Raw genomic sequence first — 21,958 nt, 5'->3', positions numbered from 1 at the left:
ATGGATTCTGCTATGCATGAATCTATCCATTGCATATAGGAGGTGGCGCCCGGGCTCCCCTTATGGACGGGCTGACACTGTGCGGGTCCGTTGACGTCTATTACACACAAAATGCAATCTGCTGTGGGAAAAAAAATCCCTGACCCTTTCCAAAAACACACAAGCTGAAAAACGCAGAGATATGAACGTGTACCATAGGAAACCATGTTAAATGGAGTGTAGTTATGGTTGCCATCTCATCCCCTTAAACCCGAACACATATGAATTACACAGGTTCTGCGGCTGATTAAGGTGGTAATTAAACTCACTTGGTGCCTTATCTGCATTTAATTAGCCTCAGAACCTGTGTAATTCATATGTGTTCGGGCTTAAGTGCCCGTTCACACAGGGTCGACACGACTTGCAGCGCGACCTGCACACGACTTCAGCAGCGACTTGCAAAATGACTACTGTATAGAAGTCAATACAAGTCGCCTGAAGTCGCCCCAAAAATAGTACAGGAACCTTTTTCTAACTGTAGTGCGTTTTTGCAAACTGCACTAAAAAACTCCTAGGTGTAACCCAAGAATCTATGTGCAACCAGCAGCAGCTGTCAGATTTTGTATTTAATAAAATCAATGGCGAGCACCGCCGCCGTTCACGTGTAAGCGCCCATCTGTGCAGTTACATGAGAATAGAGCTTCTAACTGACTCTGGACAAAGGCCGCAAACATCCAGGGTCAGCGTTCCTGTGCGGTTCTGGCCACACACAAACTGGACAAAGCTAATCGGCCAGGTTGTATGTGGCCATAGCGCATGGCGTTGCTGCATTCATACCTTAGTTCTTTTTCAGCTTTGTAAAAAAACACTATACAGTCCATTTAACATGGTTTCCTATGGGTCATGTTCACATCTATGCGTTTTATGGAAAGGGCCAGGGACTTTTGTCTGGTTTTTGTTTCCATAGGCTTCAATGGATCAAAAAAACGTGTATTGAAAAAACACAAAATGCACCTGGAATATGCAAACTGCAACCTGCATAGGTGTGAACCAGGTCTTATGTAAAGAGTTTAAATTGCAAAGTGATATAAGTCTAGGAAATGCACATAATTTATCGGGTTGTCTTGATGAAAACCGTCCTTTAACAAGTCATACATTAGAAAAAAAGTGCTGTGAAACTTCTGGCTGATACCTGATTGAGGTGGTCTGTAAAAACAAACCCAGTCATTGCATTGAGCAGATTGTTCTAACCTGAAAGGCGGGGAATAGGAATGATTGTAGTGCTGGGAGTGGCCCTTCTAAGCCTTTTACCTGTAGATCAACTGCAGACACCTCAGCCTTCTCCACCTTCAGCCCCAGGCAGTCAGGGAGGAGTGACAGTAATCACGGAAGTCCCAACATACCTGAAACTCCTATAGAATGGGAACTGCAACTTTTTAGATTAGAAAATCTAAAAACATTGGAAACGGAAAGTGGCAGGTCATTAGACCGGTGATATCTGTGTGTGGGCAGGACCCTGCTCACCTGTGCCCAGGTACACATAGGGATGGTCCGGGGCACCGCAGACATTCCCTAGGGGCAGGATAGGGCAGCTAGGAATGTAACCGCTCATGTCCCATGGAGATCACAAAGATTTCACAGATATGAAAGAGCAGCTAAACCATTATTAGTGAAGGTGAAAGGCTTCTATCGATACTTCTCTGGAAAAGGGACTTTTCAGGACACCTGAGGACCGTGACCGCAAGATGCAGGTAAGAACTGAGAAATACATGCATGTCTCTTCTGTTATCAAAGTAGGGCTTAATAATTTAAAAGTGCCTATTTGTATTTGGATGGACTGTCTAATAACTGGTAGTTATACCCCCCCCCCCATCGTAATAAAATATCTAAACATTCGCCGCACAACTGACTTCCCCCTCCCCATGAAGAATAAGTGACTTCAGCGTCTCTTTAGGATCCATTTACATTGTTGTGACTTAACACACACATTCCTATATGCTAAAATCAAAGTGATATGGTTCCCCATGATAAAAGTAGTTTTCTGTTTCTATCTTGGCTCTGCAATGCAGTGCGTTTTAAAAAATATGATGTCTGGTTTTGTTTTTCTCTGCATTTTAGTGCATTAGGAGACCCATACAAGGGCATAGCAGAGCTTTAAAATGTGTACAGTATATACTGTGTAATGATGCATTTACAACTGTTATTAATGAGACTTGATTAAGGCCTGGTTCAAACTGATGCAATTTCAGTTGCACTGGATCGCATGACAATAGAAGTAATCTTGCTTCATTTGGTGCCTGTTCACATCAATGCAGCCCAGCTGCGATATGACTTTGGGGAAGGGTCCTGTGCTACTTTGGTGCAATGCAGTGGGTGTGTGTTTTTTTGTTTTGTTGATAGATTTGAAAGGAAATGCATCTATATGTTTTAGTTTTATGCATTTTTGTTTGCAATTTGTGCTGGTTGTTAGGAGATGGAACCCACCAGCATCCTAGCAACCAGCGACTCATCCTTGCTGTCAGTAGCAACATGAGTCATCGGCAGCTCGAAAACGGGTACCTGCACGTCTCTGCTTCCTTTCCGGGCTTGTGCCCCTTTCTGCCAGCGCTGCTATGATTGAACACAGTGGGACCTAGTTGGCACATCCCAGCCAAGTTCCATTCATGTTGACTGTCAACACAGAGCTCTGTACAGAGGGAACGATCTCTCTTTCTTACACCTGCAAAGCATCTACAATACTAGTAGAACCACCTTTCGCTGCAAATCTTTTTGGGGATGTCTCTAACAGCTTTACACATCTAGAGTGAAATTTTTGCCCATTCTTCTTTGCAAAATGGCTCAAGCTCTGTCAGACTGAATTGAGAGTATCTGAACAGCATTTTTCAAGTCTTGCCACAGATTCTCAGTTGGATTTAGGTCTGGAATTTGACTGGGCCATTCTAACACATGAATATGCTTTGATCTAAACCATTCCATTGGAGCTATGGCTGTATGTTTAAGGTGCTGGAAGGTGAACCTTACAGATTCTGGTGGTAGGGGACTCAATTCTTAGAAGGATAGTAAGGGCAATCTGTAATAAAGATCTGAAGCGCCGAACTGTATGTTGTCTACCGGGGACTCGAGTTCGGCACATCACAGGTCTGGTGGACAGATTACTGGGAGGGGCTGGGGAAGACCCGGGTGTCATGGTGCATGTTGGCACCAATGACGACAAAGTCATAAGCAGATGGAGTGTCCTAAAGAACGAATTTAGGGACTTGGGAGCTAAATTGAGGAAAAGGACCCCCCAAGGTAGTATTCTCAGGAATACTACTGGTACATTGAGCCACACCAGAAAGGCAGAGGGAGATTAGGGAAGTAAACAAGTGGCTGAAGAGCTGGTGTAGTAAAGAGGGGTTTGGGTCCCTGGAGGACTGGGCCGACTTCTCAGTCGATCACCAGTACTATAGAAGGGACGGACTGCACCTACATGAGGAGGGTGCAGATCAGCTGGTAGTAAAGATGGCCAAGAAGTTAGAGGGGATTTTAAACTAGGCAATGGGGGGGAGGGCCCAGAGGTAGAAGTCAGTCAGTCAGCGTGGAACATATTCCAGGGGGTAGTATTGGGGGCTTTAGTGGTAGGTTGACTATACTTGGTAGGTAAGTATAGTAACAAGTCCTAGTTGCAATCTCGAAAGACCCAATAAGAGGCTAGTATGCGACTGGTCTAAACTACGTGGCATGTTCACCAGTGCCAGGAGCCTGGCGGATAGGTATACTGGTACTGTTATACAAGGAGGATTTGGACTTTGTGGTGGTTCAACAGCTCTCATGATTGGTTGGCAACCATTCAAGGTTATACCCTTTATCGCAGAGACAGAGAGGGTAACGAAGGGGGGAGGGGTATGCCTATATATCAAGAAAAATGTACAAGTGAATGTGAGAGATGACATCACTAAGGGTGCTAGGGAGGAGGTGGAATCCCTATGGGTAGAGCTCCAAAGGAATGAAGCTAAAGGGAAAATATTACTGGGAGTGTGCTATAGGCCCCCTAACCGGAGGGGGGAGATGGAACTCCTATCACAAGTTGGATTAGCAGCAAGGAAGGGAAGTGTTATCATAATGGGGGATTTTTAATTATCCAGACATGGGCGGAGGGAACCAAACATTGGTCTAAAGCCCCGTACACACGAGCGGACTTTTCAACATCCAAAGTCCGACGGACTGATTCCGTCAGACTATTCGATCGTGTGTGGGCTGCAACGGACTTTTGACTCGCCAAAGTCCGAAGGACTTTAGAATATGGAACATGCTTCAAATTTTTCCGAAGGAACTCCGGCGGACCCGGTCCCTTCGAAAAATTCGCTCGTGTGTATGCTATTCCGACGGACTAAAACCGACGCTAGGGCAGCTATTGGCTACTGGCTATGAACTTCCTTATTCGAATCCAGTCGTACGTCATCACGTTCGAATCCGTCGGAGTTTAGTGTGATTGTGTGTGGCCAAGTCCGCTCAGCCGAAAAGTCCGTCAGAACTCTGTCGGAACTCCAGCAGAACTCCGACGGAACTCCTTCGGAAGTCTGTCGGACATAAGTCCTCTCGTGTGTACAGGGCTTAATGCTCGCCAGTTCCTAAATGTCTTGCAGGACAATTTCATGGTTCAGATGGTAGACACACCAACTAGAAATAAAGCATTACTGAATCTACTGATTACCAACAATACAGACCTGATCACGGATCAATAAAATACATGTACGTTTTTGGTTGTAACATGACAAAATGTGCAAAATTTCAATGGGTATGAAAACCTTTTCAAGGCAGTGTTTGTTTTTTTTTTGTTTTTTTTTGTTTTGTTTTTTCAGTCAGGGTTAAAATATTTACTCTCTGGGGGCCTGTGTCCTCGTTCCAGCTCTGTAGTATCCGTCTGTGTTTTTAGTACTTGGTACTTCAGAAGTGTCAGGCCGCGTACACACGGGCGGATTGTCTGCCCAACTAAGTTCGTCAGACAATCCGACAGACAGTCCGTCCTACTTTTGAATGAACGGACTTGACCACACACAATGAGCAGACAGTCCGCTGAAAGCGTGCGTGATGACGTGTACAGCACGTACGACGGGACTAGAAAAACGACGTCCTATACACTGCAATGCAACCTTCGGCCGTGTAAATCCTTTCTGAGCATGCGCCATACTTAGTCCGTCCAACTTGCCTACACACGAGCGGACTGTCCGCTGAAACCAAGTTTGAACGGACAAAATTACGGAAATTCCGTAAGACTTTGTTCGTCAGACAGTCCGCTGAAAAAGTCCGCTGAAGCCCACACACAAGCGGATTGTCCGCTGAAACACGGTTCAGCGGACTAAGTTGGACAGACAATCCGCCCGTGTGTACGCGGCCTCAGATTCTTGCATCCATCCATCACGTTCTGTGGTTCCTTCCTCCCATTATATGTCACTAGTGAGTTTTGTAGTAACAGAGGGGTCAGAGGAAGCTACCGGCCAACCGTGGGGGACATACTCCATTATAAGAAATCAAATCTTCAAAGCTGCATGATCATCTCTTTGTCAAATTGACCTGAAAAACATAAAATGTAAAAGTTTAAATATTTAGAGAAGTGTTATGAAAACAATTCGATTGAAATGCAGTATGTGCAGGCACCATTGTTTTTTATCTGCGGAAATACCATACAAGACTGTGCCATCCACCATCTATCACACTAAAAACTTCATTTAATTATAATTTATTATTATAAAAAAATATATATATTATTTTTATACTAGAATGGAAGATTTCACAGCTTTTTGGAGATCCCAATGGGAAATCTCTACAATAAGGACGAACACAGAAAAATTATTTTTTTATTGGGGCGAGGAAAGCTATACCCTCTCATGATGGAGGCAGGGACATCTACAACAAAAATACTGACAGATTCTAACCCTTCCCATCTCCATCCTAAACTTTAACCTTTTGGCTGGAGTATTACCTTAGGGCCTCATCCGCACGGGCATGTTGCATCGTATACCAGTGTGAGGGCCGTGTTTACCCACCGACAGTGTGCATAGCCGCACGGCTTTTAAATTGGGAGCAGTGGCTGTGTCTGTGCAGACCCTGCATACCAATAGCCATGCATAGGACTGCCTTCAAAAGGATGCACAGAACGCTTGTGCATCCCTTGCAGGCAAAACATGGCCTTCACACGGGTGTACACTGTATTAAGCCTGTGCGAATGAGCTCTAATACTTTTATGCACATAAATGTATTACCTTTTCTTGTAACCAAGCTCTCTGCCAGAGCTTAGTAAATGCACCTGCTTATAGCAAGACATTACCAAAGTAACTAATACACAATAATGACTCACAGGATCATTATTTAAGATTGATCTTTGGAAACCTGAGTCTGTTGAAAAATACTTTTCTCCTTAGTCATGAGTTAGCCCAGGTTCACACTGACACTGGGAATGGAATTGTGCGAGTTCAGCTGAACTCGCACAATTTAATTCCTGTATGTCAGCCCCGACTTTGGGGGAGATTTCAGAGATATCTGTGCAGGTTTTTTACACAGCTGTCTATTGAAATTACACCCTGAAGTCGCCAAAAGTAGTACAGAAACTACTTTTGGGAAACGGTGCAGCTTCGCAACAGAGAAGTCACACCGATGGCAATAGCAGTCAGAGGCAACAGAGTCACTGTTGCCTCTGACTGCTATTGTTAGGAGATTCAGTGTGAGATTCACTACGGTGCTGCTGATTGTTCTCCTTGCTGGAGGCCTTTATTAGGAAGCAAAGCCCTGCCTCTACCAAGATGGCCACCTCCATGCAGACACAGTGTAGAACAAAGTCAGAAATTGGGGGGGGGGGGGGGGGAGAGAAGATAATATGCATTGTACCACAGGCAATGCTGGTGACTCATTTGCTCTCACCCTTCCCTTCCCTTTTTTTTTTGGCACAACTTGCAGTCTTCAGTTGCTCTTTAATCTTCGATTACAAATGCTAGTTTTAAACGCATCAGGGTCAGAACATGCATTTTTATCCTTACCAGTGGTTTTTGGGGAGTGTTAGCCTTAGTGTTAAAGAATGAGTTACACCACAACTTCAAAAAAGAGTTGTCAAATCCCCCAGGGCACTAAGTGCACATAGCACTACAAAGGTCTTCATGCACAGAGAACCCAGTGCCTATAGCACTTGGTCCTAGTCTGATCCATGCTGTGATTACTGAGCTAGCATGTGTAGCACGCTCCTAGCATAGGATGCTAGGCAAATTTAGGGCTCGGAGAGTCAGATGACCAGCCTGAATATTTATTCTGCCCTAGCCAAACCCTGGAAGGGAGTGTCCAGAGGGTGGCCTGAGGAGATAAATAGTTTTAAGCCCTGGAGAGTGTATTTGTTGGGGGGGAATGGGGCACCAAAGCCTCTGGGGCTGCTGCTCCTCTGAGGCAGCCTGTGGTCTGAGTAGCTGTTATTTGGGGTCTCGGCTGTGGCTGAGTTGTGAACTTTGCCATATGGGATCTGGTCTGGAGAAGGATTGTGTCTCTTACTGGGAAACCGGTGAAAGCTGGAAGGTGTGCAGCTGTCCCGAGACTTATGAGTGCTGACCCTGAACAGTGAACTTGGGTGACTGTGTTTTAGTGCATGGAAGTGCCAGAGGTAGCTATGGAATGAGACGGCTCTCATAGGGTCTCAGAGTGCTGGCCATTTCATTGTGTCCTCCTGTTATGGTGCAGCGTTTGGAGTATCCCATGCCCTAACCCCTCTTCTGTTCAAAGTTCTTTAAGCAATACATTTTAAAAAGATATCCCCCTAGACTGAGTTATTAAATCGTGTTGTGTATGGACTGGATCAGAACAGGATCAAGTGCTACATGCACTTGGTCCTCTGGAGGATTCCACATCAATTTTTGAAGTTTGGGGTAATACTACTACTTTAAGTAAGCCTTTAGCAGACTCCAGACAACTTTAGCACTGTTGAAGCCTGCTGAATCTTTTTTGGTACAATCATTTATATTCAATTTAGAGGTTTGACAATAAGGCATCCAGTCTGCCCATGCAGGGGCTTGGAACACCAACATAAATCGGCACCACACTTACATAGTTGCATACATAGTAAGGTTGAATAAAGACACCAGTCCATCCAGCTCAATCTGAGTGAGTGTCTACAATTGTCCCTATCCCTGTACAATGCACATTCACATAGGTCCCTACCCTCAACCCAAGGTCCCCATTCATATACTAGGGCCAATTTTGGACAGAAGCCAATTAACCTACCTGCATGTCTTTGGAGTGTGGGAGGAAACCTACACAGGCACAGGGAGAACATGCAAACTCCGGGCAGGTAGTTTGAAACCAGCAACCTTTTACTGCTAGGCAAGAGTCCTAACCACTACACCACTGTGCTGCCACTTCATATAGTAGCAAACAAAAAGAATATAATGGTCATAGTTAAATCTGAAAAGAATGAACAGCTGAAAAACAAGAACCAGGCAAGATCCATATGGATGGCAATGTCAAGCCTGAACAGGTAGATTCTCTAATAATGGAGCAGTATGGTATATGCATCCAGGGAATGTAGCGTAACCGAAGAGTGGCTAGGGGGCCGAGGAAAATGAAGCAAAAGCTACCATAAAGGGAAAGAAATTAAGGGGGGGTGGGGAAAGAGTAGTCGGAATAGGGACTTGGTACAGTCAGGCGAGCTGGTCATGGGTGTCCAACACTATCTAGAGGAAGCAAGAAGGGCAGATTTCCTCCCAGGCCTAGGAAATTGCTCTTTTGGCTGACAAAAATATGTAAGTTGCCAGCTTTTGCTTGATCTTCTTTTGTTCATCCCATAGCATGGATTGGGGATTAAACAATTTTGTCTCATTCAGTCTAATGCCCCGTACACACGATCGGACATTGATTGGACATTCCGACAACAAAATCCATGGATTTTTTTCCGACGGATGTTGACTCAAACCTGTCTTGCATAAACACGGTCACACAAAGTTGGTCAGAAATTGCGAACGTCAAGAACACGATGACGTAACACACGCATGACGAGCCAAGAAATTTGAAGTTCAATAGCCAGTGCAGCTCTTCTGCTTGATTCCGAGTATGCGTGGAATTTTGTGCGTTGAAATTGTGTACAATCAGAATTTCCGACAATGGATTTTGTTGTTGGAAAATTTGAGAACCATATGTCAAATTTTGTGCGATGGAAATTCTGATGGAAAATGTCCGATGGAGCCTACACACGATCGGAATTTCTGACAAAAAGCTCCCATTGAGCATTTTCCGTAGGAAAATCCGACCGTGTGTACGGGGCATAACAGTGTGGATGTAGGAATCTCCACTGTTAGGTATTGTATTTAAGTGCCACGCTATTGAATAGTGACCATGGGGGTGATTTACTAAGAAGAAAGCACTGCACCAGTTCATACATTAATTGGTGCGCCGGAAAAGTCATTAATTGAACATGTGAACGATAATAAATATCAGCGTATGTAAGCTGCAATTAGGGTAACTGCGTTTTTTTTCATCGATAATAGCTCACGCCCAATACAGTTGGTTAATTTGATCTCATTGGATGTGTCTTGTTTGGCAATTAGTAGTTTTTCTCAGTTAATTAACCCTTTTGATGCTAATCCCATTCCTATAAATTCGAATATATGTTTTGAAATGTGGTGGGTTGTTTGTGTGTGTGTGTGTGTGTGTGTGTTTTTTTTTTTTATAATTTTTTTTTTTTTTTTTTTTTTACCCAAATCTTTCAATACACTACAAAGAACAGTGAAGTGTTTCTAAACCCAATAAATAAATTTTTCCTATCTTGATCTTTGAAGGTGACCATACACTGTAATCAGTTAGATCTTAAATAAATTGGATTTAGTGCAAGAGCCTGTTTGATTCCCTATAATTTGAATTAATCAAGTGCGTCTTCCTGTTACTTATTTTGCCTAAAAATCAAGTTGTACAGAGATTGGCCAATCAGATTGCATAGTGCATGACCATCTTAAGTGCCAAATTTGGAATGTAAATGTGCCATGACCCACTTGTATTTTTGATATGATATTTCTTAGGCATTATACAAGGCACATGAGAAACCACCTTTCTTCAAGACATGCTAGAGTGATCAGGAATCTTCAAACTACGGCTCTCCAGCTGTTGCGGAACTAAACATCCCATATGGCATTGTAAAACTGTGACATTCACAGATATGATGGGAATTGTAGTTCCTGAACCACTGGAGGGACGTAGTTTGAAGACCCCCTGTGCTAGACGATTATTATGCCTCCAGGATTGGAAGTGTGGCATCTACCCAACTTCTCGTTGCTGGTGGACACAAGAACCTACATCTATAGATATATGTATGTATGGCTAGCTAGAGATAGAGAGAGGCCGGAAGTAGGTATGTGTTTTGAGGCCAAATCATAGACATACACACATGACCCACAAAAACACCACCCCCATGTAAAAAATTATCTTAATTTGCAAATAAGGATCATCTCTTCCTCAGAACAGTGAGCGGGGCATGGTCATGGGAAGAAATTCACAGCAGGACAAGCAGCTTCCTGGAGGGGTGTGATATCATTCCGCGCTTTTAAAACCAGACTACAAGTGCACTTGCTGGAGATCCGAGGGGGACATACAAGGAAAATAAAAAAAACAGCATCTTTGATTCTACTTGATTGGATGATAAAATCAGCAGTGCTTCCCCTCAGATTGACAGCGAGTACACTTGTATTGCAGAGTGAACTTGCCTTTAATAAACCCCCAATACCTAATAATTCGGGTGTACACTACAAAGTGCTAGAGTACAATTTGCCTAATGGAGACACTAGTTGGATTGACCTGTGCGTTCCCAAGGAAAGACGTTGGTAGTGTTTTACCCTCACTTCCTGTTTGGCTATGTGACAGGAAGTCAAGCCAATTTTCAGAAAAGGGACACAAAGCCCAACCTAAAAAAAGACAATGAGCGGTTCTAACACTCGGTTTCCCTCAAATGCCCACAATTAAAATAGGATTGTCTTGAGCTAGATTTTAGCTCAGTGCTCTAAATCAGTGGTTCTCAACCCTGTCCAAGTTCCCCTAACAGGCCATGTTTTGCAGGTTTTCCTTCATCTTGCACAGGTGCTTTAAATCGGTCCATGGCTTGCTACTTTGGACAGCTATTTTAGCGAAGATAAATTCCCCAAACATCCTGTCAGGGGATACTTGAGGACTGAGGCTGAGAACCACTGCGCTAAAATGGAAAATCGAATACTTGCCTCTCTAATTTTGCTTTCCTGATGCCTATCCATGGCAGCATATGCACAATCCATGCACATGTGTTACAAACTCTATAAGGACACCCAAATGTACTCTCCAGACACACCTTTTTCAGGGCAAGGTAGAGAATGCTATCTGCAAGCTTTATATAACACAGGTTTGTGTGCTAATGAAGCAATCGAAAACACACGCACAGTCCATGAAACACACAAAATGCAAGTTCACCCAGTGTAGAGACAGAACTTCAAAGTGGGTACACCTGTTAAGGATGTCAAATTACCAACCAATAAAACACACTCTCTGAGCATTCCCAGAAAAATCCAAGTACTGTTTACGCACAAAAAAAAAAAAACTAAAGTCCCTGAGCATGCCCAGAACAACCCAAATGCAGCTATCACAAAATAAGCCACCCCCTGTCCAAAATGTAAGCACATCATCCAGCATGCTACAAAATTACAAATGGGACAGACACCCCCCGGGGCCAAGGGGGCAAACAAAGCGCCTAATATGGGCAAAAGTTATACAACAAATACCATTGCAGTCTATGGGAACCGGCTTTGTTAATTTTGCGAGTTCCCACTTGGCTGGCTTATATTCTAGTTATTGGCCTTAAAAATGGTATGGGGGCCCAGGTCCCACCCTGAGGAACATATATATCAATGTCCCCAATTTGGAGAGCTCCAAAAACAAAACAAGAAGTGCCTTTAAAAATGCAAAATTGCTTAAAAGCTAGTGTAGCACAAACCCCCAAAGGAGCTACTGGTTTGATTGGGCTTACCGTCACCTGCTTGACCTCCATTTGCGTCTAGGGATTTTCCGTGGTCGATGGCCCACAAACTTTAGAGACAGATCCGCTTAAGGGATTTTTATTTGCAAAAACATAGATAACGAACAGTTTCTTAGTATAGGATCAGAGGGTTAGGAAGAAAGTTCAGGTACTCTTAGTGTCAAAGTCAATAATAAAGAACTTTCTTACTTTGACTAAATCCAGAGAATAGCCATTCACAGCTGGATGTTCACTCAAGTTGGATAGTCCCTCTCTCACAAGGCCTAGCAGCCAACAAGGTGCTTAAATCAGGAATAAGTCTCTGCCACAGACGTTATTGTAGGAATAAATCTCTGTCACAGACTTTGTTGTAGAACATGTAGGAAACTAGGACTTGTAGAACACTCGTGTGGTACCAGTATCTTTCAGTTAGTTTGACGATACCCACGAAACTGGATTCACTTAGGTGCTTTAGCCCTACCGGGCTCTTGCTAAGAAGCCAATCTGTGCGTGGCCTTCTTCTGAAGAGTCCTCCCCTGGATAGCTACGAAGTCGCTGGACCTCTCCATGACCGGAGACGGCACTGGACCACCTCCGAATCCTTTCCTTAGTTTCCCTGCTTAGGGCTAGCCAGCCCCGAGACATAGTCGGGTGGATCCGCACCCCAGGCCATAGCCTTCCTTGGGGCTGGTCAGGAGGACCAGGACCATGGAGTCAGAACATACTTCCGGACCGGAACCCCCAACCATGTGACATCCGCATCTTAAGTACCCTCTCCCAGAAAGCACAGCAAGAGTGACCCTCCCACTGGGCTGGCTCAGAGAGAAAGTAACCTTAAAGCACCCAACCAGACTTTGTTTCTATGCCTGTCAGAAGAGACAGTGCCCCCTATGGCCAGGCTGAACACCCTATAGTACAGACAGGCTGATGCTGAGGTCAAAATTTGGAACAATTATACCCAAACCAAACTGCAGTTCAGGTGTAACTTTACATTTCAAAACATATAGTGTGTGCTCTTCAGGAGACGGCGCTACACTAGTAACTGGGGGGGGTTACTCTGCCTGTAAAGTGGTGCATCTGTAGCATGTATCCAAAATGCTGCTTCAAAGATGTACGGCTTTTGAGACTTACAAATACACATGGCAGAGTTTAACCCAAAACAAAAAAATAGCCTGCCCCCTCCCCCCAATACATACCAGGACATTTGGGTCTGTTAAGGCTTAAAATAAGAACCCTCACGTGAAAAATACCACCCCAAACTAAACAAATATTTTGCCCCCCCCACACAACCCCTAGCCAAACACACACAGCAAGCCAACCCATGAAAGGGGGGTGGATGCTTAGGGAAAGGAGAAGTTCGGGCCCCCCAAAAGTCAACCACCTTGTTTCCATATTCAGTGGCATAAGGGCCTCTTCAACACCACCCTAGGTTGGGGTTGTGGGGGGCTGCAGACAGGGGGCTTAATGGAATGTGGAAAACCCCTTTAAACTAGCGGGTACAAGGTGTTTTGTGGTTGGTATTGGGCTGAGCCCAACATGCCCCAAAGGCAGCCAGCTATGTTGAGTGCATGTGGCCTTGTATGGTTCAGGAGGGGGTTGGGCGATCTCTCTTGTTGCCCCTTTCCTAGCTGGCCCTGTTTTACGCTCTGAAAAAGGATGTGGTTTGGATTAGTGTAGGCAGCTCACAGTCTTTTGAGAACGGAGTGGAGTGTGGAGTTCCTCTTTAAAAACAAAAGTTAGCCCATGGAAATCCAAGGGGTTGGGGGGCGGGGGGGGGGGGGGCGGACAAGAGCATTGGAGTGTGGAGTTACCCTTTTTAAAAGCAAAAACTAGCCCAAGGAAATCATATGCATTAGAGGGAGGAGCTTGCCATTTTATCAGGTTTTCAGAAAAATAGTTTATGTATATATTTTTCTAGTTTTACGTCACCAACTTAGACTATTGTGTTCCGATCCATCACATTAAATTCAGATTACAGCCTTTTAGTTCAATGTTGGGGTGTGTGTGTGTTTTGTTACACAAAAAAAAAAAAATAGGTAAAAAGCCAAGGGAGTGAATACGTTTGCAAGGCACCGTGCGTTGCTTAAAGTGGTTGTAAACCCATTACAACCACTTTAACCTACAGGTAAGCCTAGATTAACCCCTTCCCGCCGAGCGTACGCAGATCTGCGTACTCGGCTTCCGGGGGGTATACCGGGATGATGCCCGCACCTGCAGGCATCATCCCGGTACCGTTTTTTACAGCGGGCGATTGGCTTTCCAGCCATAACAACCGATGCGGCTAAAAGCCGCTCGGCTGTTATGCCGGAGGAGCGGGAGGGGACGTCCCCCCCCTCCCGCCGCCTCTCGCCGCTGTTACCGGTGCTCCCGCTCGATCGGGAGCACCGATTAGCGATCCGTTGGCTCTGGCTGCTGGGGAGGAACTGGAACGAAGCCGTAATCGGCTTCGTTCCAGTCTCCTCATCGTAAACACGGAAGCGACGTCACTTCCCGTTTACTCGGCTGCCAATGGTGCCGGTTTTAAAAAATATCCGGTATTCAGAATCGCCGTTTTCGGCGATCTGAATACATTGAAGTGTAAAGGAGGGGTGGGGGGTCTTTTAGACCCCCGATCCCTCCATAAAGAGCACCTATCACCACCTATTACTGTCACAAGGGATGTTTACATTCCTTGTGACAGCAATAAAAGTGATCAAATTTTATTTTTTTTTTTTAAAACAATTTAGTCATTTTAAAATAAATAAAAAAAATAAATAAAATTTCAAAGCGCCCGCCGTCCCCGCGAGCTCGCGAAGCAAAGAAAACGCATACGGAAGTCGCGCCCGCGTATGTAAACGGTGTTCAAATCACACATGTGAGGTATCGCCGCGATCGTCAGAGCGAGAGCAATAATTCTAGCAGTAGACCTCCTCTGTAACGCTAACCTGGTAACCGTAAAAAATTTTTAAAGCGTCGCCTATTGAGATTTTTAGGTACCGTACTTTGTCGTCAATTTACAAGTGCCCGCAATTTTATAAAGTGTGACATGTTTGGTATCTATTTACTCTGCGTAACATTATCTTTTACATTACGCAAAAAATTGGGCTAATTTTACTGTTTTGTTTTTTTTTTTATTCATGAAAGTGTCCCTTTTCCCAAAAAATTGCGTTTAAAAATCCACTGCGCAAATACCGTGTGACATAAAATATTGCAACAATCGCCGTTTTATTCTCTAGAGCCTCTGCTAAAAAAATATATATAATGTTTGGGGGTTCCAAGTAATTTTCTAGCAAAAAATATGGATTTTAACTTGTAAACACGAAATTCCAAAAATAGGCTTAGTCATGAAAGGGTTAAGGCTTACCTGTAGATGCAAGAAATATCTCCCAAACCTAAAAGGTTTAGGAGATACTATTTGCAAGAATAGCGGCACCGATGTCTATGATGCATGCGCTGTAGACATCGGGCGCACTGAGCGTGTTGTTTCTAACGGCGATCATGCTGTTAGTGGCGGCACCAGCGCGCATGCGAGGGAGTGACATAATCGCGGCTCCGGCCAGTCACAGCACCGAAAGTCACCCTGGGATAGATGGCGGTGTCAGAGGAGACTAACGAGGACCGATGCCGGAGCTTCGATCCCAGGCAAGTAATTAATATGCCTTTGCCTTGCAGGGTGTATAATAAAAAAAAAAAAAGAAAAAAAAATTGAGGAGGCTTTACTTCCTCTTTAACATTTACTAAGATTTTGGCCACGCAGTGAACAAATTAAAGTGAACGAGCGCAAGACACGCTTTGATTGATCTTACACAGTTCTAAATGCACTTGCAGGCACAACAGGCTTTCTCTGAAGTAACTTTCTCATTCGATTTTGGGCATGTTTGTTACGTGGGCAGTTGTTACTAAACTTCCTCACATCACCCCATAATATTGGCACCTCCATCTTTTGTCAATATTGATTTGGAGATGCCGTGCACCATGTCCATAGTGGTGCACAGATTGCATTCTCTGTGTGCTGAGATCGCTATAATGGGGGATTCGCGCTCTGTTACTGGCACACCATTTAGTAAATATGGAAATGTGCGTTGCACCTCTACTGGTGGCACTGGTGCCCCCCATGTCTGATAGGATCTGATAGTGACAGTTTGGCTGATATTTTATCGCACTCAGTTGACTTTTATTAAACAGGTTGGTTGCAGGGACCCTTTAATACTTCAGAAATCGCGTGAAATTTGAGCTGCCTATGGACAGCCTAAAATGTTGTGAATTCTAGAAAATGTTCATAGCTTCCTGAGACCAGAAATTGGCACACCTTTCACCACAAAGTATGCAAAGGACACACCCCTGCCGCACCCCCAGGTATGCTTATGCATTAAGAATTCATGCACAAAAATTAAAGAACTACATTATTTTATTTTTTTTGTAACTCAAATACTGTAAAAATTGTACATGCATGCATTTTTGGAAATCTTTTGTCGGGGGCATAACTACAATTCACAGGGTCATGCATCAAAATGTTGACGAGGCTCGCCAGTTACCTACCTATATTGCACCTACCGATGTCAATCGTATGTGCTCATAGGGCTATAGTGTAAATTCTAACCCTTCCACCTACCCAGTGATGCATTTTGGTTTTATGCTGCCCTAGGCAACACTATTATCTGGTGCCCCCCTATCTAAATTTGTCCTACCCCAGCCGTAGTATACCGTTCTTGTCTTGGGGTCTGATAGGGAAGCTGCAATTTGTAATTTCTTTTAATTTTAAGAATGGAAGAAAAATTACAAAATGGTGTACAAGTTATACGATAAGTAAAATTATTAAGTACGAAGTAAATTAAAGGGTTTGATAAGGCTCGTGTTTTGTGTGTGGGGGTTTTTTTTTTATATATCATTCTTGCCTCCACTGTGCACCTCGTTTTGCACAGAGTGGCCCTGAACCTCATCTTCTGGGGTCCCCCGGCAGCTCTCGCGGCTCCTCCCCACATCAGATAACCCCCTAGGACAGGGATATGCAATTAGCGGACCTCCAGCTGTTGCTAAACTACAAGTCCCATCATGCTTTGCCTCTGGCTGTCATGCTTGTGGCTCTAAGAATCTTGCTATGCCTCATGGGAATTGTAGTTCTGCAACAGCTGGAGGTCCACTAATTGCATATCCCTGCCCTAGGAGAAGCGCTCTCCTGAGTGGGTACCTTGAGGGCGCTCTCCCGAGTCCAGCATTTGCGTCCATAGACACGATTGCCGGACTTGGCCGCCTCCCCCAGGCGCTTGTATCATTAGATTTGATTGATAGCAGCGCAGCCATTGGCTCCCGCTGCTGTCAATCTATCCAATCAAGAGCCGGGACCCCATGGAGAGAGGGAGAACGCATCTCCGCCGACAAATATGGGGCTCAGGTAAGTAAAAGGGGGGGGGGGGGGCTGGCAGGTGTTTTTTCATCTTGATGCATAGGATGCATTAAGATGAAAAAACACAAAGGTTTACAACCTCTTTAATATTCCTCTTAATAAAAAAGGAGGAGGAGGGGGGAGGAATAGGAGGAAAATACCAGGATGAGAAGGATCAATTTAGTATATGTATTGTCTTTTGGAAAGTAGCGCCGCTAATCGCAGTCAGCTACCAGTGTTGGTTGGAAATTTTGCCTTTGACGGTTGACAGTTTTTTGTTTTTTTTCTTCTAAATTTAGATAATGGTTTAGAGGTGGCGCTGGTCCTTTATTTCTAGAGTGATAATACAGTGATCAACCACCAGCAAAATGAACAGAGTGTTCCTAATGGCTCTCCGTGCTGAAGGAAGTTTTAATCTACCTAGAGTCACCTTGGGTGAAACCCTGCACCATCCCTTTATACTACGGATGCCTAAGGTGGTTGACCGATATGGAACACACACACACACACACACACACACACACTCTCTCTCTACGTAAACAGCGTCATACTTTTCCATTGTACCTGTCCAGACATGAATCGTCACTATACAGTATTTCTTTTCTCCTGTCCTAGAAAAGGCTGCCACCACTCTACACACTTCCTACAGTGAAAGTTAGTCACCGTACACTGTACACAGGATTGTTGTGAACCTCAGAATAGGCTTATAAATGCCTTGATATAAATGGTTTCTTGCAGTTAAAGCATAGCTCCGGACTGTCCCTGATTTGGAGCAATGTCTCTCTGTCCCTCATTTCTGGTCTGATCTATATACATTAAAACCTTGGTTTGAGAGCATTTTGAAAGACAAGCAACTTTTCTTTTTTTTTTCTTTTTTTTTTTTTTTATACATTTTGACTTGATATGCAAGCGATGTCTTGATATACAAGTAGCGTCTTGTCACAGCTGAGTATAAAAGACAAGAGAGGGCACCTCTAAGTGTAGCAATATGGTTACTTTTAATGAAGGTACAGCATTTAGCAACTCACACGGTTGATTAAAACACACATGCAGTTATCCGGGGTAAAGCTGTCCACATAGACTGTACTCCTCACCGCCATCAAAGTCATTCCTTCCACCAGGCATGTACTGGCCATCGGGACTACCGGGAGATTCCCGGTGGGCCGATGGCTCAGTGGGCCGGTTTCAGTGACAGCCTAGCCAAATGAATGGCTGCGCTACTCGCACAGCCATTCATTTGAGCACCGCTGTACTTCTGAGCACAGCGCGGCGCACTTCGGCTCTTTCCGCCCCCACTCGGCGCTCTCATAACACATCTTCGGCCACCTCCGCCACCGCTCGGCTTCCCCCGCCCTGCTCCTCTCCGACAGCGAACAAAACTCGGCTATCTCCGGCGGCCCCCGCGGTAACGGACGCTGTGAGTTTAAATGAGCCGGGGGCCGCCATGAGAGCAGCCGACAGGCAGAGAAGTCCCTGGAGCAGACGAGGGAGCCTGGAGGATGGCGGTGCTGCAGGAACCCATCCAGGTAACCGGCCGGCCCATTGAATACTGTATATAGCACATGGCTGGATATATATATGCTGTGCATGTGTGTATATAATATATATAATATATATATATATATATATATATATATAGCAAAGGATGTGGTGCTAAATAAAATAACATAAAACATCCATTTGGTGAAAATAATGGTTAAAATAATATGCAAAATCCAACATAGCTAAAAGTTCACCAAAACTGTCAATTAATATTAAAATGTGCATAAAAATATTTTCAGCCAAAAAATCATATATAAAAATGCTTATAATTAAAAACCCCCCTTTTTTTTGTACTCTTTTTGCACTTTAATACCAAGGACATAGTTTGGATAAAATGGTTTTAATTATAAGCATCGTTTATATACAAATTTTCTGCTGAAATTTTTTTTTATGCACATTTCAATATTAATTGACACGTTTAATGTACTTTTAGCTATGTTGGATTTTTTTGTATTATTTGAATCATTATTTGCACCAAATGGATTTTTTTTATGTTATTTTGGTTAGCATCACATCCTTTGCTATATATTCAATTTATCTGTGGGTTTGTGTTAGGCCCCTTTCACACATGCAGATGATATGTCCGTATTTCATCCATCCGTTTGCAGATGAAATACGGGCATACATTCATCCCTATGGGATAGCGGGTGTCTGCGGATGAACATCCGCAGACACCCGATTTCATCCGCCTCCGCAACAGTCCGATTCTGCAGACAGAGGAAAATCCTATTTTTCTATCCGTCTGCACAGCGGATCGGATGAACACGGACAGACGGTCCGTGCTCATCCGATCCCCATAGAGGAGAGCAGAGATCTGACAGGGCGGTCCCCGCACAGTGTGCGGAGACCGCCCTGTCCGCAGCCGGCTCAGCGGGGACAACGGAGCGATCCCCGCTGAGCGAGCGGATCATTACTGATCCGTCCCGTGTGAAAGGGGCTTAAACCTGTTTGATGTTGGCAGCTTCTCATTACTGCGGTTGATCAAAAATAGGTGTGCGCATTAGTTGTTTATTTTAAAATATATAATGCAGAGTCAGACTTCGGGCAGGTGACAGGGGGACACCAGGGGGTGGGGGGGGGGGGGGGGGGGCTGGAAAATAAAAGATCACCAGCAGTGTGCTGTCGGCTTCTGAGTTTGCATACTCCTGCTATGTGTCTAGCCGGGCCGTGATGACGTCACTCTCATGCAAGTGCGCAGCATACTGTTTTTGTGCGCGTTTGCAAAATTGGAGTGGGCCGGTCTGGATGAAGTCCAGGGCCAAATTTTTGTCCCAGTCCAGCCCTGCCTTCCACGCTGCATTCCATGAGCACTTCAAGCCTCCCCTTTAGATAACTCTAAGACAGGGTAGTCTTCCTGATCACGATTGTAAACCGGCAGTGAGGGGGACAGTCTGTGGACAGTTTTACCCCGGATGCCTACATACTTGGATGTGTCTTTTCTAATCATCAACCATGTGAGTTGCTAAATGTTGTAACTTCATTAAATGTAACCATATTGCTACGCTTAGAGGCACCTCTCTTCTCTTTTATACGCTGTAGCTCCTGCTGGATTTTGCTTCTAATCCTTTGTGGAGGCTTCCATTTGTGGATGGACATTTTATGGTTACACAACCTGGTCACATTGCTATAATCTTTTATATGGACTATAAACGGAAGGATTTATGAATAAATGGTTGTGGAGTGAATCACCTGAGTTTCCATTATTTCTTATGGGGAAATTCGCTTTGATATACAAGTGCTTTGGATTACAAGCATGTTTCTGGAACAAATTATACTTGCAATCCAAGGGTTTTACTGGATCCTTTAGGAGGCTTTCTAAGAATGCTTTCAGGAGGATAGAGCAGAGATCCCCCAGCCAAAGCATAGCTGGAACCCTACAAAGTGCTTGCAGTTCTAGCAAATCTCCCAGGGATGCTACGGTCCTGAGCCTGGGTCTTGCTCCCCCAGGGACAAGAGGCTACTGCTCTGAACTATTTATACCTTCCTCAGCCCCCTGCTGGTCACCTGCCATATTGACCAGGGATTGGCTCAGTAAATATTACCATGCAGGCTGTGTTCATCATTCTCCAACCCACTATGTCCCAGGGTTTCCTGGGAGACAGGGGGAAGTAATTGAGTCCATACCTATAGAGCCCAGAGCAGATCTAACTAATCAGAGTTCCTGGTTACAGGGAGGCCAAAAACTAGATTTAACAGAACAGTAGCTCTATAGGGTGCTACACACTGTATGTTACAAATATCTGTGGGCGGTGCTGTCCCATGTGATTACACACCCTTACATGATATATGTGGCATTTAACAGGGACACTGCTGAGCCTGTGCCCTCTCCACCAGTCCAGTGCACCTCTGCTACCTCACTCCCAGTGACAAAATGGGGTCCCACCGAGCACTAGTGCAGACTTCATGCATGTTCTAGCTTAAAGTGGATGTAAACCCCATTCATGAAATTTGACCTGGGCACATACATCTGTAGTGTTTTTACTTGTCTCTCTCCAAAGCCCTAAGTCCCGTTTTCTTTCTGTTATCAGCATGATACCTTCTGACAAGCTCTCTGACAACGAGATAAATCCAGCCTGAAATTTGTGTCAGGGATGGTGCATAGAAATTGATTAGCAGACAGCTGGTCTATTCACAGCACAGCTCTGCACATTCCTTCCTTCTTCTGCCTATGTGGAGAGGAGGTGTGTGCCTTTCCTTCAAAAAACAAACAAACAAACATGCAAAACAATAGCATAATGTGCTAGTATGTATCTCCTGGTCACCGCTGAGGGAGCTGACGTGTTCCCTCTGTGTTTCTTCTTGGTTTGCTGGCTCAGGCGCTGTGAGTGCCTGAAGCCACCATACCATCACTCCCGTGCATGCTCCCTCCATTCCGACAAGGAGCTCTGAAGTTCCGGCACGATGTCGGGCCTTCAGAGTACATTGGCTGCTGATGTCAGCAGCTGAACGCAGGGCAAATATCTCCTATGTTTAGGAGATATTCATTTTACCTACAGGTAAGCCTTATTATAGGCCTACCTGTAGGTAAAAATCACCAAGCGGGCAATACAACTGCCTATTTATATGGAATCGCCTGCAGCAGGTAGATACCTTCT

General features: G+C 44.5%; 1 protein-coding gene across 3 annotated transcripts in view; it reads left to right on the top strand.

Annotated features, from left to right (window-relative positions):
* Positions 1 to 1,308: 1,308 nt before the first annotated feature.
* ANO9 (anoctamin 9) overlaps positions 1,309 to 21,958 on the top strand; it is a 111,451-nt gene continuing 90,801 nt past the window's right edge. For all 3 annotated transcript variants that reach the window (XM_077460672.1, XM_077460665.1, XM_077460657.1), the window contains exon 1: positions 1,309 to 1,730. In XM_077460672.1, coding sequence (XP_077316798.1) covers positions 1,725 to 1,730 — 6 coding nt within the window. In that variant the 5' untranslated portion in view covers positions 1,309 to 1,724. The remainder of the gene's footprint in view (positions 1,731 to 21,958) is intronic.

The sequence above is a fragment of the Lithobates pipiens genome, unplaced genomic scaffold (genome assembly GCF_037356315.1).
Source record: "Lithobates pipiens isolate NorthernLeopardFrog02 unplaced genomic scaffold, aLitPip1_a1.2 Scaffold_10, whole genome shotgun sequence".
Classification (NCBI taxonomy): Eukaryota; Metazoa; Chordata; class Amphibia; order Anura; family Ranidae; genus Lithobates; species Lithobates pipiens.
This window is presented reverse-complemented; position numbering and strand designations above follow the sequence as displayed.